At 47.1% G+C, this 22,211-nt stretch overlaps 1 protein-coding gene across 1 annotated transcript in view; it reads left to right on the top strand.

Annotated features, from left to right (window-relative positions):
* The window catches only part of CNBD2 (cyclic nucleotide binding domain containing 2), a 44,602-nt gene that overhangs the window by 1,860 nt on the left and 20,531 nt on the right, over positions 1-22,211 (top strand). Inside the window, exons 2-7 of the mRNA XM_032420195.1 lie at positions 1,986-2,123; positions 4,505-4,558; positions 8,801-8,964; positions 12,819-12,975; positions 13,481-13,632; positions 15,395-15,533. Coding sequence (XP_032276086.1) covers positions 1,986-2,123; positions 4,505-4,558; positions 8,801-8,964; positions 12,819-12,975; positions 13,481-13,632; positions 15,395-15,533 — 804 coding nt within the window. The remainder of the gene's footprint in view (positions 1-1,985; positions 2,124-4,504; positions 4,559-8,800; positions 8,965-12,818; positions 12,976-13,480; positions 13,633-15,394; positions 15,534-22,211) is intronic.

Here is a 22,211-nt window from a genome sequence, read left to right as displayed (position 1 = left end):
AAAAAAGCAGTTTTGGATAGTGGTTTTTTGTAATAGCTATTCTTTCTAATTTTGGGTAGGAATCCTTTGTTGATTCGGTGCCTGGCAAATGTATTCTTCCAGTCTTCAGTTTGTGTTTTCATTTTATTTTTGATCTCCTGATTAACAGAAGTTAATAAAAATTTTTAGCTTTTGCATTTGTTTCGTTATGGAAATTTTCAAACATACAAGTTGAAATATAATGATCACTCCTTAAATCTAACAGTCAGCATTTTGCCACATTGGCTTTACGTATTTGTGTGTGTGCTTGTTGAATCATGTGAGAGTAAGTTGCATTTTTTTTTTTCAAAGATTTTACTTATTTGAGGGAGAGAGAGCATGAGAGCACAAGCGGGGGAGAGGGAGAAGCAGGCTCCCTGCCGAGGACTCAATCCCAAGACCCTGGGATTATGACCTGAGCCTCAGACGTTTGACCCACTGAGCCACCCAGCCGCCCCTAAGTTGCATTTTTTATGACACTTCTTAAAAATAAGGACATGATTTGGCGCCTGGGTGGCTCAGTCGTTAAGTGTCTGCCTTCAGCTCAGGTCATGAACCCAGGGTCCTGGGATTGAGTCCCACATCGGGCTCCCTGCTCGGCAGGAAACCTGCTTCTCCCTCTCCCACTCCCCCTGCTTGTGTTCCTGCTCTCGCTATCTCTCTCTCTGTCAAATAAATAAAATCTTTAAAAAAAAAAATAAGGACATGATTACAACATCACTATAAGATTAAGAAAATTAACACTAATATCCCTAATATCATCTAATCTCCAGGCATATTCAACTTCCTTATTTGTCCCTAAATAATGGATTTTACAGCTTGTTATTATGAATCAGGATCCAAAGGTTCATACTTTGCATTTATTTTTATGTCTCTTAAGAAACTGGGTTAGTTGGGGGCGTCTGGGTGGCTCAGTCATTAAGCATCTGCCTTTGGCTCAGGTCATGATCCCGGGGTCCTGGGATCGAGCCCCACATCTGGCTCCCTGCTCGGCGGGAAGCCTGCTTCTCTCTCTCCCACTTCCCCTGCTTGTGTTCCCTCTCTCTCAAATAAATAAATAAAAATCTAAAAAAAAAAAAAAAGAAAGAAACTGGATTAGTTGACTTGTAGATAGTTTCACATTCTGCATTTGTCTCTTTGGTGTTGAACTTGTTTCCCTATTCCCTGTATTTACTTGACTGGCAGAGGGTGACTGCCCTTACTGCCAAATTCATACTGGGATAGAGAGTCTGATTTGTTCTCAGTTCCAATTCCAAATCCCCAGGGTCAAAGTTTGCCTGGGATCAGATGGCCCAGCTTGGACGAGTGGTTATATTAGTTTCCTATTGCTGCTGTAACATATCACACAATTTCGTGGCTTAAGACAAATGATATTATCTTATGTAGGCTAGAAGTCTGGCACGGGTCTCCCTGGGCTAAAATCCAGGTGTCAGCAGGACTGCATTCCTTTCTTGAGGGTCTAGGGAAGAATCCCATTTCCTGGACTTCTCTAGCTTCTAGAGACCACTCACATCCCTTGGCTCATGGCCCCCGTCCTCTGTCTTCAAAGGCAGCAATGTTGCCTCTGCTTGGCTGTTCTTCTGTCAGATCCATCTGATTCCAAAATCCAGGCTCTTTGCATCACCTCTTGCTGCCTGCTGTCGCTTGGTGCTGTTTTCTGGACCGAAGTGAAGGACTTGATATTTAACTAGAGCTGTGCTAGAGAATGTTTTAACAACCAGCTCCTGGTGAGGGAGGTTTGTAGTAGTTGCCAGTTTCTGCGGCATAAATACTCCCAGCTGTGGCCATTTTCAGGCTACCAACACGATTTCAACAGGCCTGAAGACTTCCTGAAAATGTAACCATGCCTCCAGCACAGAACCCTGCATTTAATCCTATCCCATTTCACCTTGTCGGCGCCATCCAGCCTGCTGGTGGCTGTCAAAAACAGATGGTTTCTACTGATCTAATTTGTTTTGTTTCCACAGGGGCTGTACCAGCTCACCATGGATATCATTGTGATGATCCGAGTATGTAAAATGTTCCGCCAGGGCCTCAGGGGATTCCGGGAATATCAGATCATCGAGACTGCTCACAGAAAGCACCCTATCTTTTCCTTCTGGGATGTAAGCAGCTGGCCTTAGCAGGATTGTGAGGGTTTAAAGGGGGTCCGATAAATAGCACCTCACTTCCCAGGCCATATTCTGAACCAACAGAGAGAAGACAAAGGGTAAAGCAGATGGGAGACCCAACTGCCACTTTTGTTAATGATGAGACTTTTATTGGAGGATGACTAAGACTAAGACTAAACCCCCGAATTAGATAGCCTTACATGTCCGGTCATGGGCAGTGCTGGCCCAAGGCAGGCCTCCACTGCGGGAGCAGGGTCTCCTGCCCTAAACTCAGCCGAGGAGGGCAGAGCAGAATGTGGGCTCAGAGAGATGGAGAAGGAATGATCTCACCCAGTTTTTCCTTCCAAATTCACCAAGGAGTTTAAGTCGCTCCTTCTCAATATGGAAGGAGAGGGGCTAGTAGTGTTCTACCACTACAACTCCCTCCATGTGGAAAGAAACACCAGGAGTAGGGAGGAAACCATCTCCATTCCAACAGGGATCAAAAGAGCCAGAGAAATCCAGAAGTCTCATTAGAGTCAGGGTTTTCTGAATGCCCGCCACTGTTCATCTCTACCTTCTTTTCTGTCCCCTCCACTTAAACAAAGGAACACATGCAGGGCCCTGCTCACTCCAGAGACCATGCTTTCTAGATTTTCTAGAAGGTCCCCATTTCAAATATTTTGTCCTAGTGGTAGATCATGTACCCTTTTTAGCTCAGAAAAGTTGATCACCATTCTGTTAACCTGTTCTGGATCCACAAAGGCATCTTCATTACTATTCAGGGCCCCAGTGTTTCTCCCAATCTCTGGACAAACCCTGCCCATTTTCCTGTTGTGCCCAGGGTGACTAGATTCAGCCCTGCTTCCCAACTGCACAGGGTTCACTCCAAGAAATTGCCCCAAATGATTTCTGAAGGAGAGGGGTATGGGCAGTGCTGATGGGGAAAGAAAGGCCATCTTAGATCAGTCTCTAAGGGGCCAGCAGGTGTAACTGTGTGTGTGTCGCTGAGTTTAAGATGTAGCAGGGTGTAGGGGCCTGTGGGTCTGCAGAAAAGAAGAGCATGTCCCACCTGAAGACATTCAAATTCATATATTTTAAAGACATTATGCTGGCCAAACCAAATGAATCTACAGCCAGATTCTACCCTGTGGATGGACCACGAGTTGGGAAGGGATGGAGTGGAAGAATAAGAGACTGAGGTTCGCTGTCAGGAAGGACATTTTGACTCAGAGTATCATCATGCAGTGGTAAAGCAATGGGCCCTGGGATCCAGGAGTCTTTGGTTACCGGAAGACATGGGCCGGTGCCTGGGCACTTGGAAGCTGAAGACCAAAATCAGCCTTGTCATCAGGGGAGTGTGAGGCTAAAACTTAATGACATTGCCTGGGCAGAGTGGACTTGAGCAGAGCAGAAGCCTCTTAATGGCAGCCTGAGGGGTCCTAGGGCCACTGGGCAGAGAGCTAGGGGGCTGGAGAGTGGGGTCAGGTAAAGAGAGCCGTGGACCAGTTTTCATTAGAGCTTGTGAATCTGGATCTTTCCGAGCACCACTGCTTTCTTTCACTGGCCTTCTTGAGAAGCACCACGCAGGTACACAAGCTATAAATGGGGCTCTGGGGTGGGGAGGACCTGCGGTATACCTAGAGAGATGGGGGCGTGGGTCTTGGTTTGGCCCAGGTGGTGGTCAGGGCCTTGTTTGTCCCTTTCATTCCCCCTTCCTTCTCCCACATATCTTCCCCCTCTCTCTGCCTCTTCCCCTACTCTTTCCACATCGGAAACTTTGGGGCCCTGAATAGTAATGAAGATGCCTTTGGGGATCCACATAGGAGATAGAGTTGGATTAGTTCATTCCTAAGACCTCTTACACTTCTTTATTCTGGCCATACTCTAGGAGAGGACTGATTACTCAGTGTGTGATCCTTGTGTAGGTTCCTTCACCTGCCTCGAATCCAAAAGGGGGCTCCGTAATACCTGCTTTGTCCTGAGGATGAAATGGAGTAAGGAAGATGAGCATGCCTGGCTCCTGATAGGCACTTAACGAAGGCTGGCTTCATTGATGCCTCCATTTTGTCCCTTTTTGTCCCTCTCCACTTGCCCATTTGTTTGCTTCTTTCCCCTCTTCCTTTTCTCTCTCCATCCTTCCTATCTTTACCCTCACCCCTCCACATCTCTCTCTGTTTCAACAATGACACGTTGTTAATGCTGGGCCGGAGGCTGGGGCTGAGTCGGGGCTTTTGAGCAGAGGCCTACATGAGAGGGCCACCTGGTAGACGGGTTCCTGTGGCTTCCTGCCTACCACAGGGATGGGGACAGGAGGGTTTCAGTGCAAAATTCTAGGAGTAGTCTTGCTGATTCTCTTTCTTCTCCCCCATTCCTTTTTACCCCTGCCCCCCCAGAAAAGGAAACAAGGCCGAATCACATTTGATACTATGGACTTCGTTGCAGAGGAGGTATGCATAACTCTGACCTTGCTGCTGGGAATTTTCTTCTGCATCATGGCCTGGAAGAGGCACTGGGCTGGGTATCAGGACAGCTGGGTCCAGTCCGGGTTCTGGCACCTATGCATTATTTAGTATCATCCTGACCTAGCCACTTAGTTTCCTCATCTATGAAATAGCTGATTTCAGTGATCCCAAGATTCCAGTCCTGACATTCTGAGGCTGTGAGCCCCCCTGAACCCACTGTCGCCTTAGAGCTGGACAGAACCAGCAGGGAGAGCTCCTGTACTTGGACCCATGGACAAGGAGCAAAAGGCAAAGTAGAGGCTGTGAGAGCTCTAGACACAGGAGAAATAATCAGGGTGGTGGGAAAAGCCCTGGCCTGTGTGTGAATTCTGGCTCTGCCTGAGCCCTTTGAGAGACATTGGGCACACCAACCCCCCTGCCCCCCACCGCCCTGTGGCTGCCAGACGGCCATTCTGGCGAAGGAATGCTTCATATCTTTGGACTGTGTGACTTGTTCTCTAAATTTCAAGAATTGTTGTTATTTTCCCGGCTTCTTCCCACCAAATCTTGGATACTAAATTAAAATTTAATTAAAAAAAATTTTTTTAAAGATTTTATTTATTTTTTCGAGAGAGTGAGAGAGACAGCCAGCACAAGCCGGTGGGGGGGGGGGTAGGGGCAGAGAGAGAAGCAGACTCTCCACTGAGCAGGGAGCCCGATGTGGGACTCGATCCTAGGACCCTGGGATCATGACCTGAGCCGAAGGCAGACGCTTAACCGACTGAGCCAGCCAGGTGCCCCAAAATTTAATTTAAATTTTAAAGGCGCCTACCTATTTATAGGAAAGATTTGAAGGTCTTACCAGCTCTAGGCTTAGATCTGTGTCTGCTTGTGGAGATTCTAGGTGGTGTAACTGCCCTTAAGTAGGAGTTAAGGTGGGGAAAGTTACCTGGGAAGTTAAATAACAGAGTCAGTTCCGTAGGAATCCAGAGAAGGGAGTCTCTAAGGGTTGGGGGTAGTGAGAGAGATTTCCTAAAAGAATTAGGACCTCTAGTGGGCCCAGAGAATCAGTTTTGTTCATAGAAACCAGAGTCATCTGTGTTTTGTCCTAAATGGACCCTGTGATAGAAATCCCAATGGGTTATTGATAACAAGAGAGGGTTAAGTAGGAAAAAGATTGGATTCAGACCTTAAAAATGGCCAACACAGGGCACCTATGGCTCAATCCGTTGAACATCTGACTTGAACTCGGTTCAGGCCTTCATCTCAGGGTCATGAGTTCAAGCTCCACTTTGGGCTCCACGCTGGGCATGGAGCCTACTTAATTAAAAAAAAAAAAAAAAAGTCAATGCTTCCATAGTCTGGGCTGGGAGCCAGGCCCATTGTAAGCCCTTTATATGTATTAGCTCTGCTATTTATACATTTAGGTTCTGCTGCTCTCAGATAGGGAAACTGAGGCTCAGGGAGAAGTGACTTGTCCCAGGACACACAGGTAGGAAGGTACCTGGTACCAGAGCCTATGCATTATTTTATTCTATTTTATTTTAAGGTTTTATTTATCTATTTGAGAAAGAGAGAGTGAGAGAGAGCATGAACAGGGAGGAGGGGCAGAGGGAGAAGCAGACGCCCTGCTGGGCAGGGAGCCTGACTTGGGGCTCGATTCCAGGACCCCAGGATCATGACCTGAGCTGAAGACAGATGCTTAACCAACTGAGCCACCCAGGCGCCCAGAGTGTGTGCGTTATTAATCACCGAGCAACACTGCCCTTCTGAGTGAACATGCAAGGCTTCAGATCTGTTGTCCAGAATTTCTCATCGTGTCCCACTTTGTTTTGCTTCTGTGACAACTACTGTTCTGTAAAATTAGCCAGCATTCATTCATTCTTCCCATAAATTTTTATTTTGTTGAGTGCCCGTTACATGTGAGGTTATTCTAGAGTGGGGTAAATAAGATAGATGAAGCCACTATTGTGTTTATATTGGGGCTTATATTCTAGAACACCTTTGTCCGATGAACCTTCTGAGGTAATGGAATGTTCGGTTGTCTGTGTTGTCCATAGTAGGCAACAGACACATGTTGCACTTGTGGCTAGTGTGACTGAAGAACTTTTTCTTCCTTTTTTTTTTTTTAAAGCTTTTATTTATTTATTTGACAGACACAGCGAGAGAGAGAACACAAGCAGGGGGAGTGGGAGAGGGAGAAGCAGGCTTCCTGCAGAGCAGAAAGCCCGATGCGGGGCTCGATCCCAGGACTCTGGGATCAAGACCTGAGCCCAAGGCCGACACTTAATGACTGAGCCACCCAGGCGCCCCAGGAACTTTTTTTTTTTTTTTTTAGAGAGAGAACACAAGCTGGGCGAGTGGCAGGCAGACGGAGAGGGAGAAGCAGGCTCCCCACAGAGCAGGGAGCCCAATGCAGGGCTTGATCCCAGGACCCTGAGATCATGACCTGAGCCGAAGGCAGACGCTTAACCAAATGAGCCACCCAGGTGCCCCAGAACTTATTTTTTATCAAATTTTATTTAAATTTCAATAGCCACATGTGGCTAATGGCTGCCATATTGGAAATGCATTTCTAGAGTGAGTGAGAGAGAGAGAGAGATGTGTGTGTGTGTGTGTGTAGGCTGGGGAAATGATAGATAATATACACATTAACAAAAAGGAGGGGCGCCTGGGTGGCTCAGTCAGTTAAGCATCTGTCTTCGGCTCAGGTCATGATCTCAGGGTCCTGGGAGGGAGTCCCACGTGGAGCTCCCTGCTCAGCGGGGAGTCTGCTTCTCACTCTCCAACTGCCCTACCCTCCCACTCACTCATATGTGTGTGTGTGTGTGCTCTCTCTCCCTCTCTCAAATAAATAAAATCTTTTTTTTTTTAAAGATTTTATTTATTTATTTGACAGAGAGAGACACAGCGAGAGAGGGAACACAAGCAGGGGGAGTGGGAGAGAGAGAAGCAGGCTTCCTGAGGAGTGGGGAGCCCGATGTGGAGCTCGATCCCAGGACCCTGGGATCATGATCTGAGCTGAAGGCAGACACTTAATGACTGAGCCACCCAGGCGCCCTAAATAAGTAAAATCTTTTTTTTTTTTTTTAATTTATTTGACAGAGAGAGACACAGCGAGAGAGGGAACACAAGCAGGGGGAGTGGGAGAGGGAGAAGCAGGCTTCCCGCGGAGCAGGGAGCCCGATGTGGGGCTTGGTCCCAGGACCCTGGGATCATGACCTGAGCCGAAGGCAGACGCTTAACAACTGAGCCACCCAGGTGCCCCTAAATAAGTAAAATCTTAAAAATAAAAAAAAAGAATAAGGTCTTTTCAGAAAGTATGAATTGCTTTGGGAAAAATGATTCAGAGACTACAGACTGCTGGGAAGGGGGCCTACTATTTTGGGTCAAATGATCCAGTAGGGACTCCCTGAGAATGTGGGAACATAGGAGCTTAGAACTGAATGAAGAGGAGGAAGCAGTCATATCCATGTGAAAATGCAGGGGAAGGACATTCCAGGCAGAGGAAACAGCCCAAGTGAAGACTGCAGGACAGAAGTGAGCTTGGCACCTGCAAGAGATGGGTAGAAGGTTAGAGACTAGAGAATGAAGGAGAGAGGCAGGAGGTAGGGTCGTGTGGGGTAGGGAGGAAAGGAGTCAGACCATGTGGGGCCCCTAGGCTGGGGTACAGAGTTAAGATTTTATCCTAAGTGAGATGGGCAGCCAGTAAGGGTGTTAACAACTCAAGTACCATTTTCCCAGCAGGTGGGAGTGGTGGCTGAATGGATGGATCTGTCTGCCCACTTGTCCATGAGTCCTGGTTCACCAGGACCTGGTTTCTGTAGGTTCTCTTTATTTCTTAGTGTCCTGTAGCGTGCCAAGATATAGGCTGAGGCAAGGGAGGTCTCCCCTGACTGCAGTGAACATATGCTGAGGGGCCCCTGGAGCCCAGGGAGCCCCCTATTGACTCGGGGTGGTCAGTGAACGGCAAAGGCGGTATGGTCAGGAGTTGGGGATGAGGGTCTTGGCACGTAGCAGATCTAGGTTATCATCCTGCCAGAGTGTCTTCATCTGTCAAACAGGAATCATAATTGTGCCTCACTTCTCGGGCTGGGCAAAGATGCAGTGAGATGGTGTGTGTAAGATGTGCGTCCTAATGCCAGGTGTGCAGTAAGTGCTCAGTACATGTCAGCCACTATTGTACGGGGAGTGGCCCCTGGGGGAAACTGCTGGGTCTTGTGTGTCACTCTGGTCCTCTCTCCCCAGGGTCACTTTCCTCCAAAAGCCATGCACATCGCACAGAAGCTGCCTTCCTGGAGGACAGAGCCCGAGATCCAGGACCTCCGTAACCTCCTGCAGGTCCTGGACAGCTACCGCAACTACTCAGAGCCCCTGCAGCTGCTCCTGGCCAGAGTCATGCGCTTTGAACGGTCAGTGAGGGGCACACCCCTTGGCACCTGAGCTGGGACGGGCTGGACAGGAAGAGCCTGCCTGATGAGGCCGTGGCAGGTCTGCTGGTGTCTCCGTGGCGCATCAGCCGTGAAAAGCTACCTGTCAGTTCACTCGAGTGCTCCTTGTTATGCTTGTAGAACACTTGATGTCCTTCATTTATTGCTAGTCTCCCCAGGATTAGGAGCCACTGGATCTGGAAAGGCTCTGATAGGAGCCTCAGAAAGGATCTGGTCCAATTCCCTCCTTTTTCAGATGAGGAAGCAGAGGCTCAGAGGGTAAGAATGACTCATACTCTGTCACCCAAGTAATGGGGGGGTAGAACTGAGACCCACATCCAAGCCTGAAAAGCCACAGTGGGTCACAGGTGATTGTACTATGTCCAGATAGGAACTAGGGCAAGGGTCTGTGAACTTGGATAAGAAAAAACTTAACATCTGTTTTCGTTAACCTCTAACTAAAATTTATCATTTCCTTTAATTGCAGATGTAGGTAATGAACCAGTATTAGCTATTCCTGTGACTTTTTCACCAAAAGAAATCACCAAGATTACACATTCATGTTGTTGCACGTTTTTCAAAAAATAATTTGTATTCATCACAGCTTTGAAATTATGGTAGTAATTAGATCTGCTGCTAGATCTTGTTATTCAGTGCCTTAATAAAGATGTACATATATTGCTATACCACAATTGGGTTTTTTTTTCTAAAGACTTATTTATTGGGGCACCTGGGTAGCTCAGATGGTTAAGCATCTGCCTTCGGCTCAGGTCATGATCCCAGGGTCCTGGGATCGAGCCCCGTATCGGGCTCCCTGCTCAGTGGGGAGCCTGTTTCTCCCTCTCCCTCTGCTGCTCCCCCTGCTTGTGCTCTCTCTCTCTATCTCTCTGTCTCAAATGAATAAATAAAATCTTAAAAAAAAAATAAAGACATTTATTTATTTTACAGAGAGAGAGTGTGTGAGCATGAGGGGGCATGAGAGGGCAAAGGGGAAAGGGGCAGAGGGAGAGAATCTGAAGTAGATTCCCCGCTGAGCACAGAGCTCGGTCAGTTAAGAGTCTGACTCCTGATTTTGGCTCAGGTCATGATCTCAGAGTCAGACTCTTAACTGACTGAGCCACCCAGGTGCCCTCACAGTTTGGGTTTTAAAAGGCAATTATTAGCTGTTTCTGCTGTATTTTATTTTATATATATATATATATATATATATATATACTTATTTATTGAAAAAACATTTTTTAAAGGATTTTTATTTATTTATTTGAGAGAGAGAATATGAGCAGGGGGGAGGAGCAGAGGGAGTGGGAGAAGCAGACTCCCCGCTGAGTGGGGAGCCCCACGCAGGGCTTGATCCCAGGACCCTGAGATCATGACCTGAGCGGAAGGAAGATGCTTGACTGATTGAGCCACCCAAGCACCCCTATTTTATATATTTAAAACATTATTCTGTGAAGGCTTCACTAGATTGTCAAAGGGTCCATGACACAAAAAGCACCATATAAATACCTTGTGCTAGAGAAGTCTAAGATGTATGTGTGGAAATATTGCCATTTCTTGGACATTTCAGTGGCTTAAGAAAGGCAGCCTAGCAGAATATTTGAGGTAAGGCCTATCTTGAAAATCTAGGCTGTAAGGACACTATTGGTCTGTGCCCCTTCAAGGAGGTCCCAGGTCCCATAATCACAACTAGCTATAGATTAAGGCCTATTATGACCTGTGCAGGATCTGTTTAAAGGCAGTAAGCCCGAGAGAGGAGGGAACCCTCCAGCTGGCTTGGCCAAAGGAGATTTACAGAAGAGGTGGCATTGGAGTGCGTATATATGACAAGTGGAAGTGTAGACAAGAACATTCCAGGTAGAGGGAACTATCTGCTTTGTGTCTAGCCCAGTAAAGAAGAGCAAGTCACTGCCGTCTTAAAGTAAGATTCCATAGCAGGCAGGATGGTGTCAAGCAAAGAAAAAGAATCACTGGGGTAGAAGCTCTGGAATGTGATGCTGCATCTGCCACTCTGAGGTGTGACCTCAGGCAAGCCACTTAACCTTGCTGGGCCTCAGTATCCTCATCCATGTAATGAGGATACCGATACAGGTTTTACGGGTTTGTGTGAAGATGAAGGGGTGGTGATTGTTAAAGCCCTCTTCAGCTAGTTGATTATTTCTGGGACTGGAAATGAGCAGATTACACAGGATTCTTTCAGTCACAAGGGACAGAAAACCTAGCTGTAGGGAATGCAAGAGTGGCCCAAGTATCTGAAAAGTCCTGGGATAGTTTTCCAGCTTCCGGCTCAGCTGGATTCAGGGGACTCAGTGTCCCCAGGACCCAGTATCTGTCTGTCTCTCTCCACCTCCTCACACTCCATTCTCATAAACCACCTTCTCCGCCAGACTCTCTCTCTCATGGCAGCAAGATGACGGATTGTCTGAGAGTCAAGAAAAGGTGTTTCCCCCAAAGTAAAGTCAGGGTGCAGCTGGTGGGAAAGGTGACCCGACGCTTGACAACAAAAGCCACAGATGTCTGCTACAGGAGATATGGGGTCTAGTGCTGACTCAGATGTGACTCACTGTGTGCCTTCAGAAAGCCTGGGGCTCCTTAGCTCCCACTTCCCTCATCTCAGCCATGTGGATTCAGCTAGACGGTTCCTGAGGGTCTTTCCAGCTCCAGCTCCAGGAGTCTGGACTTGGATGAGCCCTAGCTGTGCTCCCCAAAGTCTCATTTCCCAGTTGAATGTGCCTGTCTTCTCCCATCTAGTCATTGTCATCTGGGCCATCTCCTCTTTCCAGACTTTTGTGTTTCCCATTACCTTCTGGGTAAAATCCAAAGTTAGCCCAGTGTTTGAAGTGTCTTGTGATTGGACCTAGCCAAATTTTTCTCCCACTACCCCACTGACCTCCCTGTCTTCCATTTTCCTTTCTAATGGAGCTTACTGCTATTCCTTTGAAGGCACCATCCTTCCAGGCGCCTCTGCCTTTGGACGTGGTAGTCCCTCTGCCTGGAACACTCTTCCATCTCTCTGTCTACTTGGAAGACTCCAGACACTATCCTGGAGCCTGCTCTGCCTTTCCTAAGCTGGTTAAGTGCCCTTTCTCCATGCTTCTGAATTCACCTGTGCTTCCCTCTCTTAAAGCATTTTTAAACCTTATTTAGTCCCTGTACTTGACCATAATTTTCAGGACAAAATCTGTCCTTTCTCGCTCTGCCTGATAGACACAGTTGGTATTTATTTAACTTATTGAATGAAGGAAGGAAACAAATGAATATTGAAAGAAGTGAAATTTGAACTTACATTTGAAGTGCAGAAATCTTCCTCCCTCGGAGCTTAAGAACTAACTCCCAGTTTGCTCTGGACCTGGTCACCTCTACCCTAATGGTTCCCAATTACATAGTGAGCTCTCGGGGATTAGAAGACCATTTATCTATTTTTTTTTCTAGGCATGTTCATCTGTATTTTACAGACAAGAGACCCTGAGGGTCAGAGAGAGAATATGAGTGCCCACTGCCATGCAGCTCGTGGCAGAATCAGGACTTGGATCCTGGTCTCCATCATTTAGCTACTGAGCCATTACTTCCAGGATTTGGTCATTCATTTACTCAGCTGCTGTTCACTGAGCATGTCCTGTGTGCCGATGCAGACCGACGAAGGCTCTGCTCTCGGGAAGCCTCAGTCTGATGGAGGCGGGCAACTAGGGGGATGTTAGTGAAGACGTCGAGCTTGATGGGGCTGGGGCTGGGCTGTTGTGAGGTCCCTTCTCGTCCCAGTCTGTGCCTTCATGCTCTAGCACGTCTAGCACGGCAGTGCCCTGCTGCTACCAGACCTGCTGGCCTCGGTCTTCCCTCAGGTTTGGTCGCAGGCGCGTGATCATCAAGAAGGGGCAGAGGGGCAACAGCTTTTATTTCATCTACCTGGGCACCGTCGCAGTGACTGAGGATGACGATGGCAGCAGCGCCTTCCTGGACACCCACCCCGTATTGTTGCACAAGGGCGACTGTTTTGGGGTAAGCGTGGGGCAAGGTCTGCTTTGCTGGGGGCAGGGGTGGGGGCTTGACAGGGCTCCGGCTAGAACAGCCAGGCCCAGTCCTGCCTTCTCCTGTGGGTAAGTCAATGCCCTGTTGTGGGTCCCAGCACCCTTTCCTGTCACAGGCCAATTGACTGGACCAGCCCGTGCCCAAGGCTGGCTCCTTGGTCTGTGATGTTTAAGGAACGTGTTCCCTGTATAACCCCTGCAGAGATGCAGTGACCCCTCAGCGAGGCCCCTCCGGCTTCCTCTCTCTGGTCTGGTCAAGCCTGTTGCCTGTTTTTTCCACAAGCAGCATATTAAGAGGGAGGGGATGGGCCCCCAGAGATGGGGAATGAGCAGGAGCACAGGGCCAGCCGGGGAGTCTGCAGTCTGGGGAGTAGAGATTTCTGGGGGCTGATGGAAGCAGGAAAAAGGTGGGCAAGGCTGCGAGCAGAAAGCCAGAGGTAGCCTCTCACTTGCCTTTGCCCGTGTGCACCCAACAGGAATTGGGCGTTCTGACTCCATCACTAAGGAGGGCCACTGTGGTCTGTATGGAAGAAACAGAATTCCTGGTTGTCGACAGAGAAGATTTCCTTGCGAATAAGCTGGACCAGGAATTCCAAAAGGATGCTCAGCATCGATTTGAATTTTTTAGGTACCTTCCATCATCAGCCAACATCTCCCCTCTGTGTGTTTATTAGGCGCCTGACTGTCGTAGGCCCAGTGGGAAACAGTAGGTCCTGCTCTCTCTGCCTGGAATGCTCTTGAGACGGGAGACACCTCCCACCTGACTTCTTCGTCTAGCAAGCTCCTACTAGACCCTCAGGTCTCAGCTCAAACATCCCTTCCTTGTGGGATGGTACTAATAGAATAGCTAACATGTACTCAGCCCTTTGTACCAGGGTTCTTAACTTCTCTCATTCAATCCCGTGACATTGTTTCTCTTGCTCTGTCTAGTTGACAGGTAAGGAAACCTAACCTCGGGGTGGTGATGTACCCAGAATGTTAAATTCAGAAGTCTCTGGGCTTCACCGCCCCACCTCACTAACCAACCCCATCACTCCAGAATAGAGAGTGCCCCCCCCAATGCTTCTATCACACCCCATGTTTCTTTAAAGTCCCAGCCAAACTGTGATTCTTGATTACATAGTACCTTCTTTACAGTTTATTTGTCCGTCAGACAGGAAGCACTTATGGTCGTGAGGGCAGAGTGGCCCTTTCGCCATGGTACTCCCCACATTGTCATCGTGCCAGGCACGTGCAGGTGCTCATTGTATCCTTTTGAGTTACTCACCTTTAGGAAAAGAATGGAAATCGGATGAAGTATCTGCACCGGCCCTGAAAATACAGGTTGTAGGGCTGTGCAGTTCTAGAGCAATGTGGTGGCAGAGCGCTCCCCTGTAGGGTAAGGGAGAGTGGAGAGAGTAGGAGCTGTGAGAGGGGACTGGGGCCTGCAAAGGGAGGACTTAGTCCTGCAGGGGGGAGCACTTCCTGTTTTCACACAGTGGAAAATTGGGGCTGAGCTGCAATCTTAGCTCTTGGGCTTATCAACTGTGTGACCCTAGATGGGTCACCTCCCTTCTCTGAGTTGAGTCTCCTGCTCTGTAAAATGGGGATAATGATTCATCTCTCCCAAATCATTGTAAGGATTGAATGAGATGATCCCGGGAAGTGTGTGGCCCAGTGGTGTTGCCTCTGTGGTGACCCTGCTTTCCCTTCCTGTGTCTCCAGACCCTCCTCCTTTGGACATGGCACCGACCTTGTTCCCCCTTAGTGCCTTGGACGGAGCTCAGTGCCCTGAGTCACCCGAGTTCTGGGCTCCGTGATCTATGGGAGCTGAGAAAATATGAGACGATTGTTAGCAGCCCTGTGGGGCTGCATGTGAGGGAAGGCAAGCCACTGACTGGTGGCGTCTGAGCTCAGGGGAAGGGGTGGGCCTTCAGTCATAGGGAACAAAGGCAAAAAGAGGGGAGTCCAGATGTCCCCCATTCATCAGGCACAGGCCCGAGTCTTTGAAGCTAACAGGCTGGAGGAGGCTGGAGTGAGCTGCCCAAACCAAAGGGAGGGGCAGGACAGCTGGGCTGGGGGACAGAAGAGCAGGTGAGTTCAAGTGAGGAACTCTCAGAGTTGCTTGGAATGAGACTAGCCTAGTGAGCACAGCGTTGAGGGATGGAGCCAGGAAGAAGCCCCTGGAGGGCAGAGTGGAAGTGAGAGGTGCATAGCACCAGACTGAGGAGCAGCAGAGGGGTGTGCCGGAGGGGGCGCCACAGGCCCGGTGAGGCAACTGGAGGTGAGTAAAATCCTCCACCTCACGCATCTGCAAGAGCAAGTCGACACGTTCCCTTTCTGGAAATCGCTGAGAGCTGGGCACCTTCTGTGATGGAGGGCGATGAATTCTAACAGGATTTTCCCCTCAGGAAGATGGATCTGTTTGAGTCGTTGTCTGATGAGAAGCTCTGGAAGCTCGTAACCCTGGGGAAGGTGGAGAAGTTCTCGTATGGGCAGCTGATCTCAAAAGACTTTGTAGAATCGTCCTCCATCATGTTTGTCAGCAAGGTGAGAGGCCCTGGATGGGGGTGTGGAAGCCGGGAAGGCACGCCCAGCATAATGTCCTGTGGCCATGCAGGCGGGGCTGAGCCCTGTTCTGCAGCACTTCCTTTTCTGAGCGTCTGTGTTCCAGCTGTAAAAGGCATACCACGCAGTTTGGCCTCCCTCCCTCAGAGGGTTGCCGTGAACTTTGAGACACACTGTTAATTAGAAAGAGGGCCATGGGGTACCCCCTCCTTGAGCTCATATACATGCTTATTTACATACAGATACATATTTAAATTATACATTTGGCCCTTGAGTCTTAATGATGCCAGATCAGTTTTTAAAATTATAATCTTAAGGGATGCCTAGGTGGCTCAGTCGGTTAGGCATTTGCCTTTGGCTCAGGTCATGATCTCAGGGTCCTGGGATCCAGTCCCTCACTGGGCTCCCTGATCAGTGAAGAGTCTGCTTCTCCCTCTCCCCTGCCCCTCCCCCTGCTTGTGCCCTCTCTCCCTCAAATAAATAAATAAAATCTTAAAAAAAATAAAATAAAATTACAATCTTTAAATTATAGACATGATATGACCACATTATAAAACATAGTTCTGGAAAGAGGGAAGAAATCACCCATGAACTCATCGCCTCAGAATAGATTTTCAGAAGTGGAATTAATTGCTTGGGCGCCTGGGTAGCTCAGTCGGTTAAGCATCTGCCTTTAGCCCAGGTCATGATCTCAGGGTCCTGGGATGGAGTCCTGCATCGGGCTCCCTGCTCAGCTTCTCCCTCTGCCCCTCCCCCTGCTTGTGCTCATGCTCTGTCTCTCAAAAATGAATAAAAAAAAAAAAGAAGCAGAATTGCTTGGTATCACCATGTTTATGGATTTGGGAACAAGTTGCTGTCCAGAAGGACCCACTTTATCTAGCCTCCAGCAGTGTGCGCCTTTGCCAGCCCCACACACCTCTGCCAGGCTCGCCTGTCATTCCCTCAAAATTTACCTAATTTCATAGATGGCAACTGCTACCTCATTGAGGATTTAATTTACATTTTTCCTCATTACCAGTGAGATTCATCAGGTTTGTTTACTATCCAAATTTCATCTTTTGTGAATTGTTTTATGTCCTATGCCAACTTCTCTGTTGGTTGATAATGAAAAGAGAGTCTGACATTTATTGAGCACTTACCATGTCCCAGGTTGTGCGCTCCGTGTGCTTTGTGTCATTTCAGCCTCACAGAAGCCCAGCTCAGGCCGGTACTGCCATTATTCCCATTTGACAGAGGTGAAAACTGAGGCACTAGGTTAAGCAGCTTGTCCAAGGTCACACAGTCGATGAGGGGCAGAAGCCAGGTTCAGCTCAGGTCTGTCTGACTCCAAAGCTCTTCTCAGGGGCTGGGATTTGCGATTTGAGTCAACCTTTCTGTCCATTGTGGACTCTGCTCAACCCCTATGTAGTTTTCATGATCATCATGAGAACCGCCATGTTTTTGAGACCCTTTGCCCCTGTTCCAGGGGTTCTACTAGCATTGTTAATTGTTTTGGTTTATTTGCACATGGTTCGAAATTTAAAAGGTTCAAAAGAGAAATGTCTCCCTCTCACCTCTTCCCCCTGCCACCCAGTGTTCCTCCCCGGGGACAGTCACTGTCACTGCTTTCTTCTGTGTCTGTCCTGCATCTGTTCTTTGTGTATAAAGGCAAATGCGTGTGTATGTTTTTTCCTTGTTTTCATAAATGGCGTCATGCTATGCAGGCTGTTCTGCACTTTGCTGTTTCAAGAGTATTTCTGTAGATTGTTCCATATCAGTCCATAAAGAACCCACTCTTTTTTTTTTTTTTTTTTTTTACCACTTGTGCAGTGTTTTACTATATGATTGTACTGGATTAACCAGTTCCCTATTGATGGATTGGTCGCCCCCATCTTTTGCTATTTCAAGCAGTGCTTTGATGAACTGTGTACATAGTACAATTTCACCATAAATCTTCGCCATAGCTCTATCAGGAAGATATTATTATTCCACGTTTACAGATGAGGAAGTTGAAGTTAAGACACCTTAGGAAAGGCCACCCATCTAGTAAGTGGCAGAGCCAGGATTCTGTCTCCAAACTTTTAGTATCTCCCATGTAGCTGTTGCTCCTATTAAGCCACCAAACATTTGTTGATTTTTTGCCAAGGTTGGTTCATGCTCTGGAGGGATCTGAGAATGGCAAAGACTGTTTCTCTCTCCTTATATCTCTCTTCCACTAGATTCTGAGCAGAGACAAAGTTATCCAGGCCAGCTACCAAGTGATTAGTGCAAACTCTTTAAGTTTACAGGGATTTAGGAGGGAGACCTCTCCAAAGGCTGGGGGCTTTAAGGAAGGCTTCCTGGAGAAGGTGAGGAGTTGAGCCTTGAAGTGTTGGACCATTAGACAAAAGGAAGGGCAAGATTGGTTGTATGCTGGAGTTGGTTCTTACTGGCCTATGAGGGCTGATTAAGTTTTCAGGAATTTTGCAAGACAATATACACAATAATTACTAAAAATTAAATTATATAAACCTATAGTTAAATATATTATATGGAAAACAAGGATAGCAAATAATGAAAATTCATCATTTCCTCATGACGTTACTGCATTTTACTATTATCTGTGCTCTGGAGTTTATTTATGTCCGTTTTATCTATCTGGTGGAAGTACTATACAATTGTGCACGTCTCTTCCCACCTCCACAGGCAGTGACTTCACGTTGGTAGCTGAAAATTGGCCCCAGTGAGACAGTGGAAATCAGCACTCTGAGTCAGGTTTTGATATATGGCTTTGCTGATTGTCTTAAGAAAGCTATAGAGAAACTGTTTATAATGCAGATTAAATTTAAAAGTGGGCTGGGTCTGTAGCCATCACATTGTAAAGAGAAGAAAATTACAGAAATGTTTTTCCAGGATTTAAACAGTATTCATCATAGATTCATCATAGAAGTTACATCACTGATGAACAAGCCAAGTTCCAATATACATAGTGCTAAAGCTAGAGGGGGTTTCGGTTAATGAATATAATTTATACAAGGGTGAGAAGTAGTTTGCCAGTAGATTACAAACCATACTTAATAATATTAAATTTATTGGGAGACAAGTGGTTTGGATGCAACTTCATTTCTCCAATCATGGTTGAATTGTGACTATAGATTGGCCACGGTTAGAAGAACTCAGCCAGAGTCTGCAACAGCATTCTGTGAGAATCACTTGGCTATATGGAACTTACAGTAAGAGTATAGTTTGTTTTGTTTGTTGTGCAGCACACCCTTTGTAAGAGTAAGATTTATAGACGTGTATTCCTTTTCCCAGAGAGCCAGTTATTAAACTTAACAGGTGGGTGTTTGTGCTGTTATCCTGGGTTCGGTCCCAGAGAAGAGTCAAGACTAGCTAGCTGTAAGCAGAAAGGGAGTTATTGGAGGAGGCTGAATGGCTAACAGACTTACAGGTGATGGGGAGGCCCGAAGGAACAGACCTTAGACTGAAGGTGATCCCCAAATGACTCCAAGTCTGAGTCCAGACTGGACAGTCACAGGTGCTCCTGATCCTGCCAAGTTCAGGAAGCCGCGTCTATAGTCACTGCTTCCACGAGCACACTGGAGGTCCTGCCATCCAAAACCTGACCTTGCCCAAGTGCATCCAGGCAGGGGAACCCAAATCACCTCCTTAGCTGCCAGGGGGTTTGGGAGATGTTTGAGAGTATCTGGCTTCCAGGCTCTACCCTCTAAGGGACTGGATGCACAGGATCTGACCCCGAGGATGGTGCAGATGAGGATGAGGCCCTTGGCAGCCACGGGGAATAGTGTGGCAAGTTTGGAGAATCCTGATGGCCATGTGAGGAGAGTGGGGAGAGACTAGCCTATACTATATAGCCAGGGAAGATTGGGGAAGGGGTGGTAAGGGATCAAAATTCAAGACTTGCTTTAATCAGCATGATGATTACATCTTGACCAGCAGAAAGTTCTTAGTCTGTTTTAGCCTCCACTTCTTTGTCGGTAAAGTGGGACTACTTACCTCATAAAGTCTATAAGGATGAGTCTAGCACAGACTTACTCAGTTCACATTCATCCTCGAATTCAGTGGTTCTGAGTGTTGTTGCTGGATCAGCAGCATCAATCGGTTTCACCTGGGAACTCACTAAAAATACAGATTCTCAGGCCTACCCAAGAGCTGTTCAACATCCAAAACTGTTTTGATAAGCCTTCTAGGTGATTCTGATGCGCACTAAAATTGGAGAACTCTGATTTAAAGGAAGAGTTTTTCAGATTTGAGTAAGCATAAAGAACACTTTAGGGGGCTTCTTAAAAAGGCAAATTTCTGCCTCACCCCAGAGTCTCATTCATTAACTCCGGCAATCTGCATTTGAATAAGCACAGCTGGTGAATCTAAGGCAGGCGCTCTCGAAGTTCTTTCTGAGAAAAATAATACAGATGTCACAAAGTGACAGCAGGTGTGTGTGTGGGGCATCCTGGCTAGTAGGTGAGTTGGATTTGTCCTTTACAGTGTTTTATTGAAAACTGATTTAATCGTTATTGTGAAGATTGTAAATAAAATTTTGGACTTCTGACTTCTTTTGAATATTCAGAAGATCAGGCAACACCAGGCTGTATTGTGATGCAGCCCCCTCTGGCTGGAGTTGAAGAGCACCTGCCCCTTTTAAAGGGACTGCTTTTTTCTCCAATTTTTATTTCCCACCAGGCCGGCTATTGAAGTATTCATCTAAGGAGACTGGGTCTTTGGGCGCCTGGGTGGCTTAGTTGGTTAAGCAACTGCCTTCAGCTCAGGTCATGATGCCGGGGTCCTGGGATCGAGTCCCACATCGGGCTCCGCCCGCTCTGCGAGGATCCTCCTTCTCCCTCTCCCTCTGCTGCTCTTCCTGCTTGTGCAGTCTCTCTCAGTCAAATAAATAAAATCTTTAAAAAAATAAATAAATAAAGGAGACTGGGTCGTCCCGGCTCCTGTAGTTCATGGATGTGGCCACTAGAGGGCGATATAAGCAGCGAGTGGCCTGGGTGTCCTGGGGACCCGGGAAAGTTAGGGAAGGCAATTTCCCGGTGGCATAGGAAACATAGTTAATACCCACAATCAACTCATTTCGAACAATCTATCATTTAGGGGCCCATGGTGAAATTGTTTTCTACAGAGATGCAGATGGGATTAAAGACCCACGAGAGACTTTCTGAGAGGAAAATGTTCACCTGTGTTCCTCTGGCCCCAGGTTCCTTGTTGATAAATGTTGCATGACTGTTGACTAACCCTCCAAGCCCAACACCTGGCATAGAATAAGGGCTTATTAAATGTTTGATCCCTTCTCCTTCCTCTTCAACAGTAAACGGTCTTGAACCTTAACTACAACATGTCTGTTATAGTTCCTACTAAAAAAGGGTAAGATTTTATAAAGATACAAAATAAATAAGAAAAAGTGGCATATCTTTCTTTCCTATCAGATTAGGAAAGATTAAAAGGACTGTGAAAGCTCAGTTTTCAATGTAACACAAAGATATAACAGGCTCTGTTATGCACTGCTGGAGAGAGTGTAAGCTAACATTTCTGGAAGGCAGTTGGGCAATGTGTATTGAAATTGAAAACATACATACCTGTAGGAAACAATCCCAAGGGGATAGTCAAACATGGGTATTATATTAAGATAAACTAGGTTAAATACTGCAATTATAGGGGCGCCTGGGTGGCTCAGTCGTTAAGCATCTGCCTTCGGCTCAGGTCATGATCCCACGGTCCTGGGATCGAGCCCCGCGTGGGGCTCCCTGCTCAGCGGGAAGCCTGCTTCTCCCTCTCCCACTCCCCCTGCTTGTGTTCCCTCTCTCGCTGTGTCTCTCTCTGTCAGATAAATAAATAAAATATTTAAAAAAATACTGCAATTATAAGCAATCCTCAAATCTCAGTGGATTAACTAACAAAGACGCATTCCTTCATCCTACTACTTGATCACAGCAGATCAGCAGGAGGCCTTGCTTTTCATGGTCCCTCAGGGGACCCAGGCCACTGGAAACTATCTTCACCTATGCTTCCATGGTCAATAGGACAGGGGAAGGGAACGTTGAGAATCAAGCACTGCTTTTAAAGTTCCCACTCAGATGATCAGAAGTCACTTTGCTAAGGAAAGTGGCCAAAGAAGGCCACATCTGATTCAAAGGGAAAATACAATCCTGCCTTATGCTTGGGGGGGGAGAACTTGAGTATTTGTGAACTGCCTTAATGACCACTCTAGGCATTAAGACGTGTGTACAAGATTATCACTTAAAGTTGCTGTCATAGAAACCCAACTGCAGTGGCTTAGTGAATAGTAATTTTGTCTTGCAGTAGAGAGTCTAGAATTAAGCAATCCAGGGCTAGAAAGCTGTTGGAAGAAGTCTTCAAGACCCCAGTCCCCTTCTAGCTTCTCCCCTCATCATCCACAGCTTATAGCTTTCATCCTAGTGGTCACAACATGACTATTCCACCTCCGGCCATCACATCGGAGTTTCAGGCAGAGGTAAAGGGGAAGGACAACCATACGTTTCCTGGGGGTTTTATCCATCAGTCTTCCACTTAATGTCATGAGCTGGAAGTGGGTCACTGCCACCCCCACTGCAGGAGAGTTTGGGAAGGTGGTGAGTTTTATAAATGGGGTTTTGTTGTCCTGAACAAAATCGGAGTTATATATATATAATAATGACAAATTAGAAACAACTGAATATT

Source organism: Phoca vitulina, unplaced genomic scaffold (genome assembly GCF_004348235.1).
Source record: "Phoca vitulina isolate PV1807 unplaced genomic scaffold, GSC_HSeal_1.0 scaffold22, whole genome shotgun sequence".
Taxonomy (NCBI): domain Eukaryota; kingdom Metazoa; phylum Chordata; class Mammalia; order Carnivora; family Phocidae; genus Phoca; species Phoca vitulina.
This window is presented reverse-complemented; position numbering and strand designations above follow the sequence as displayed.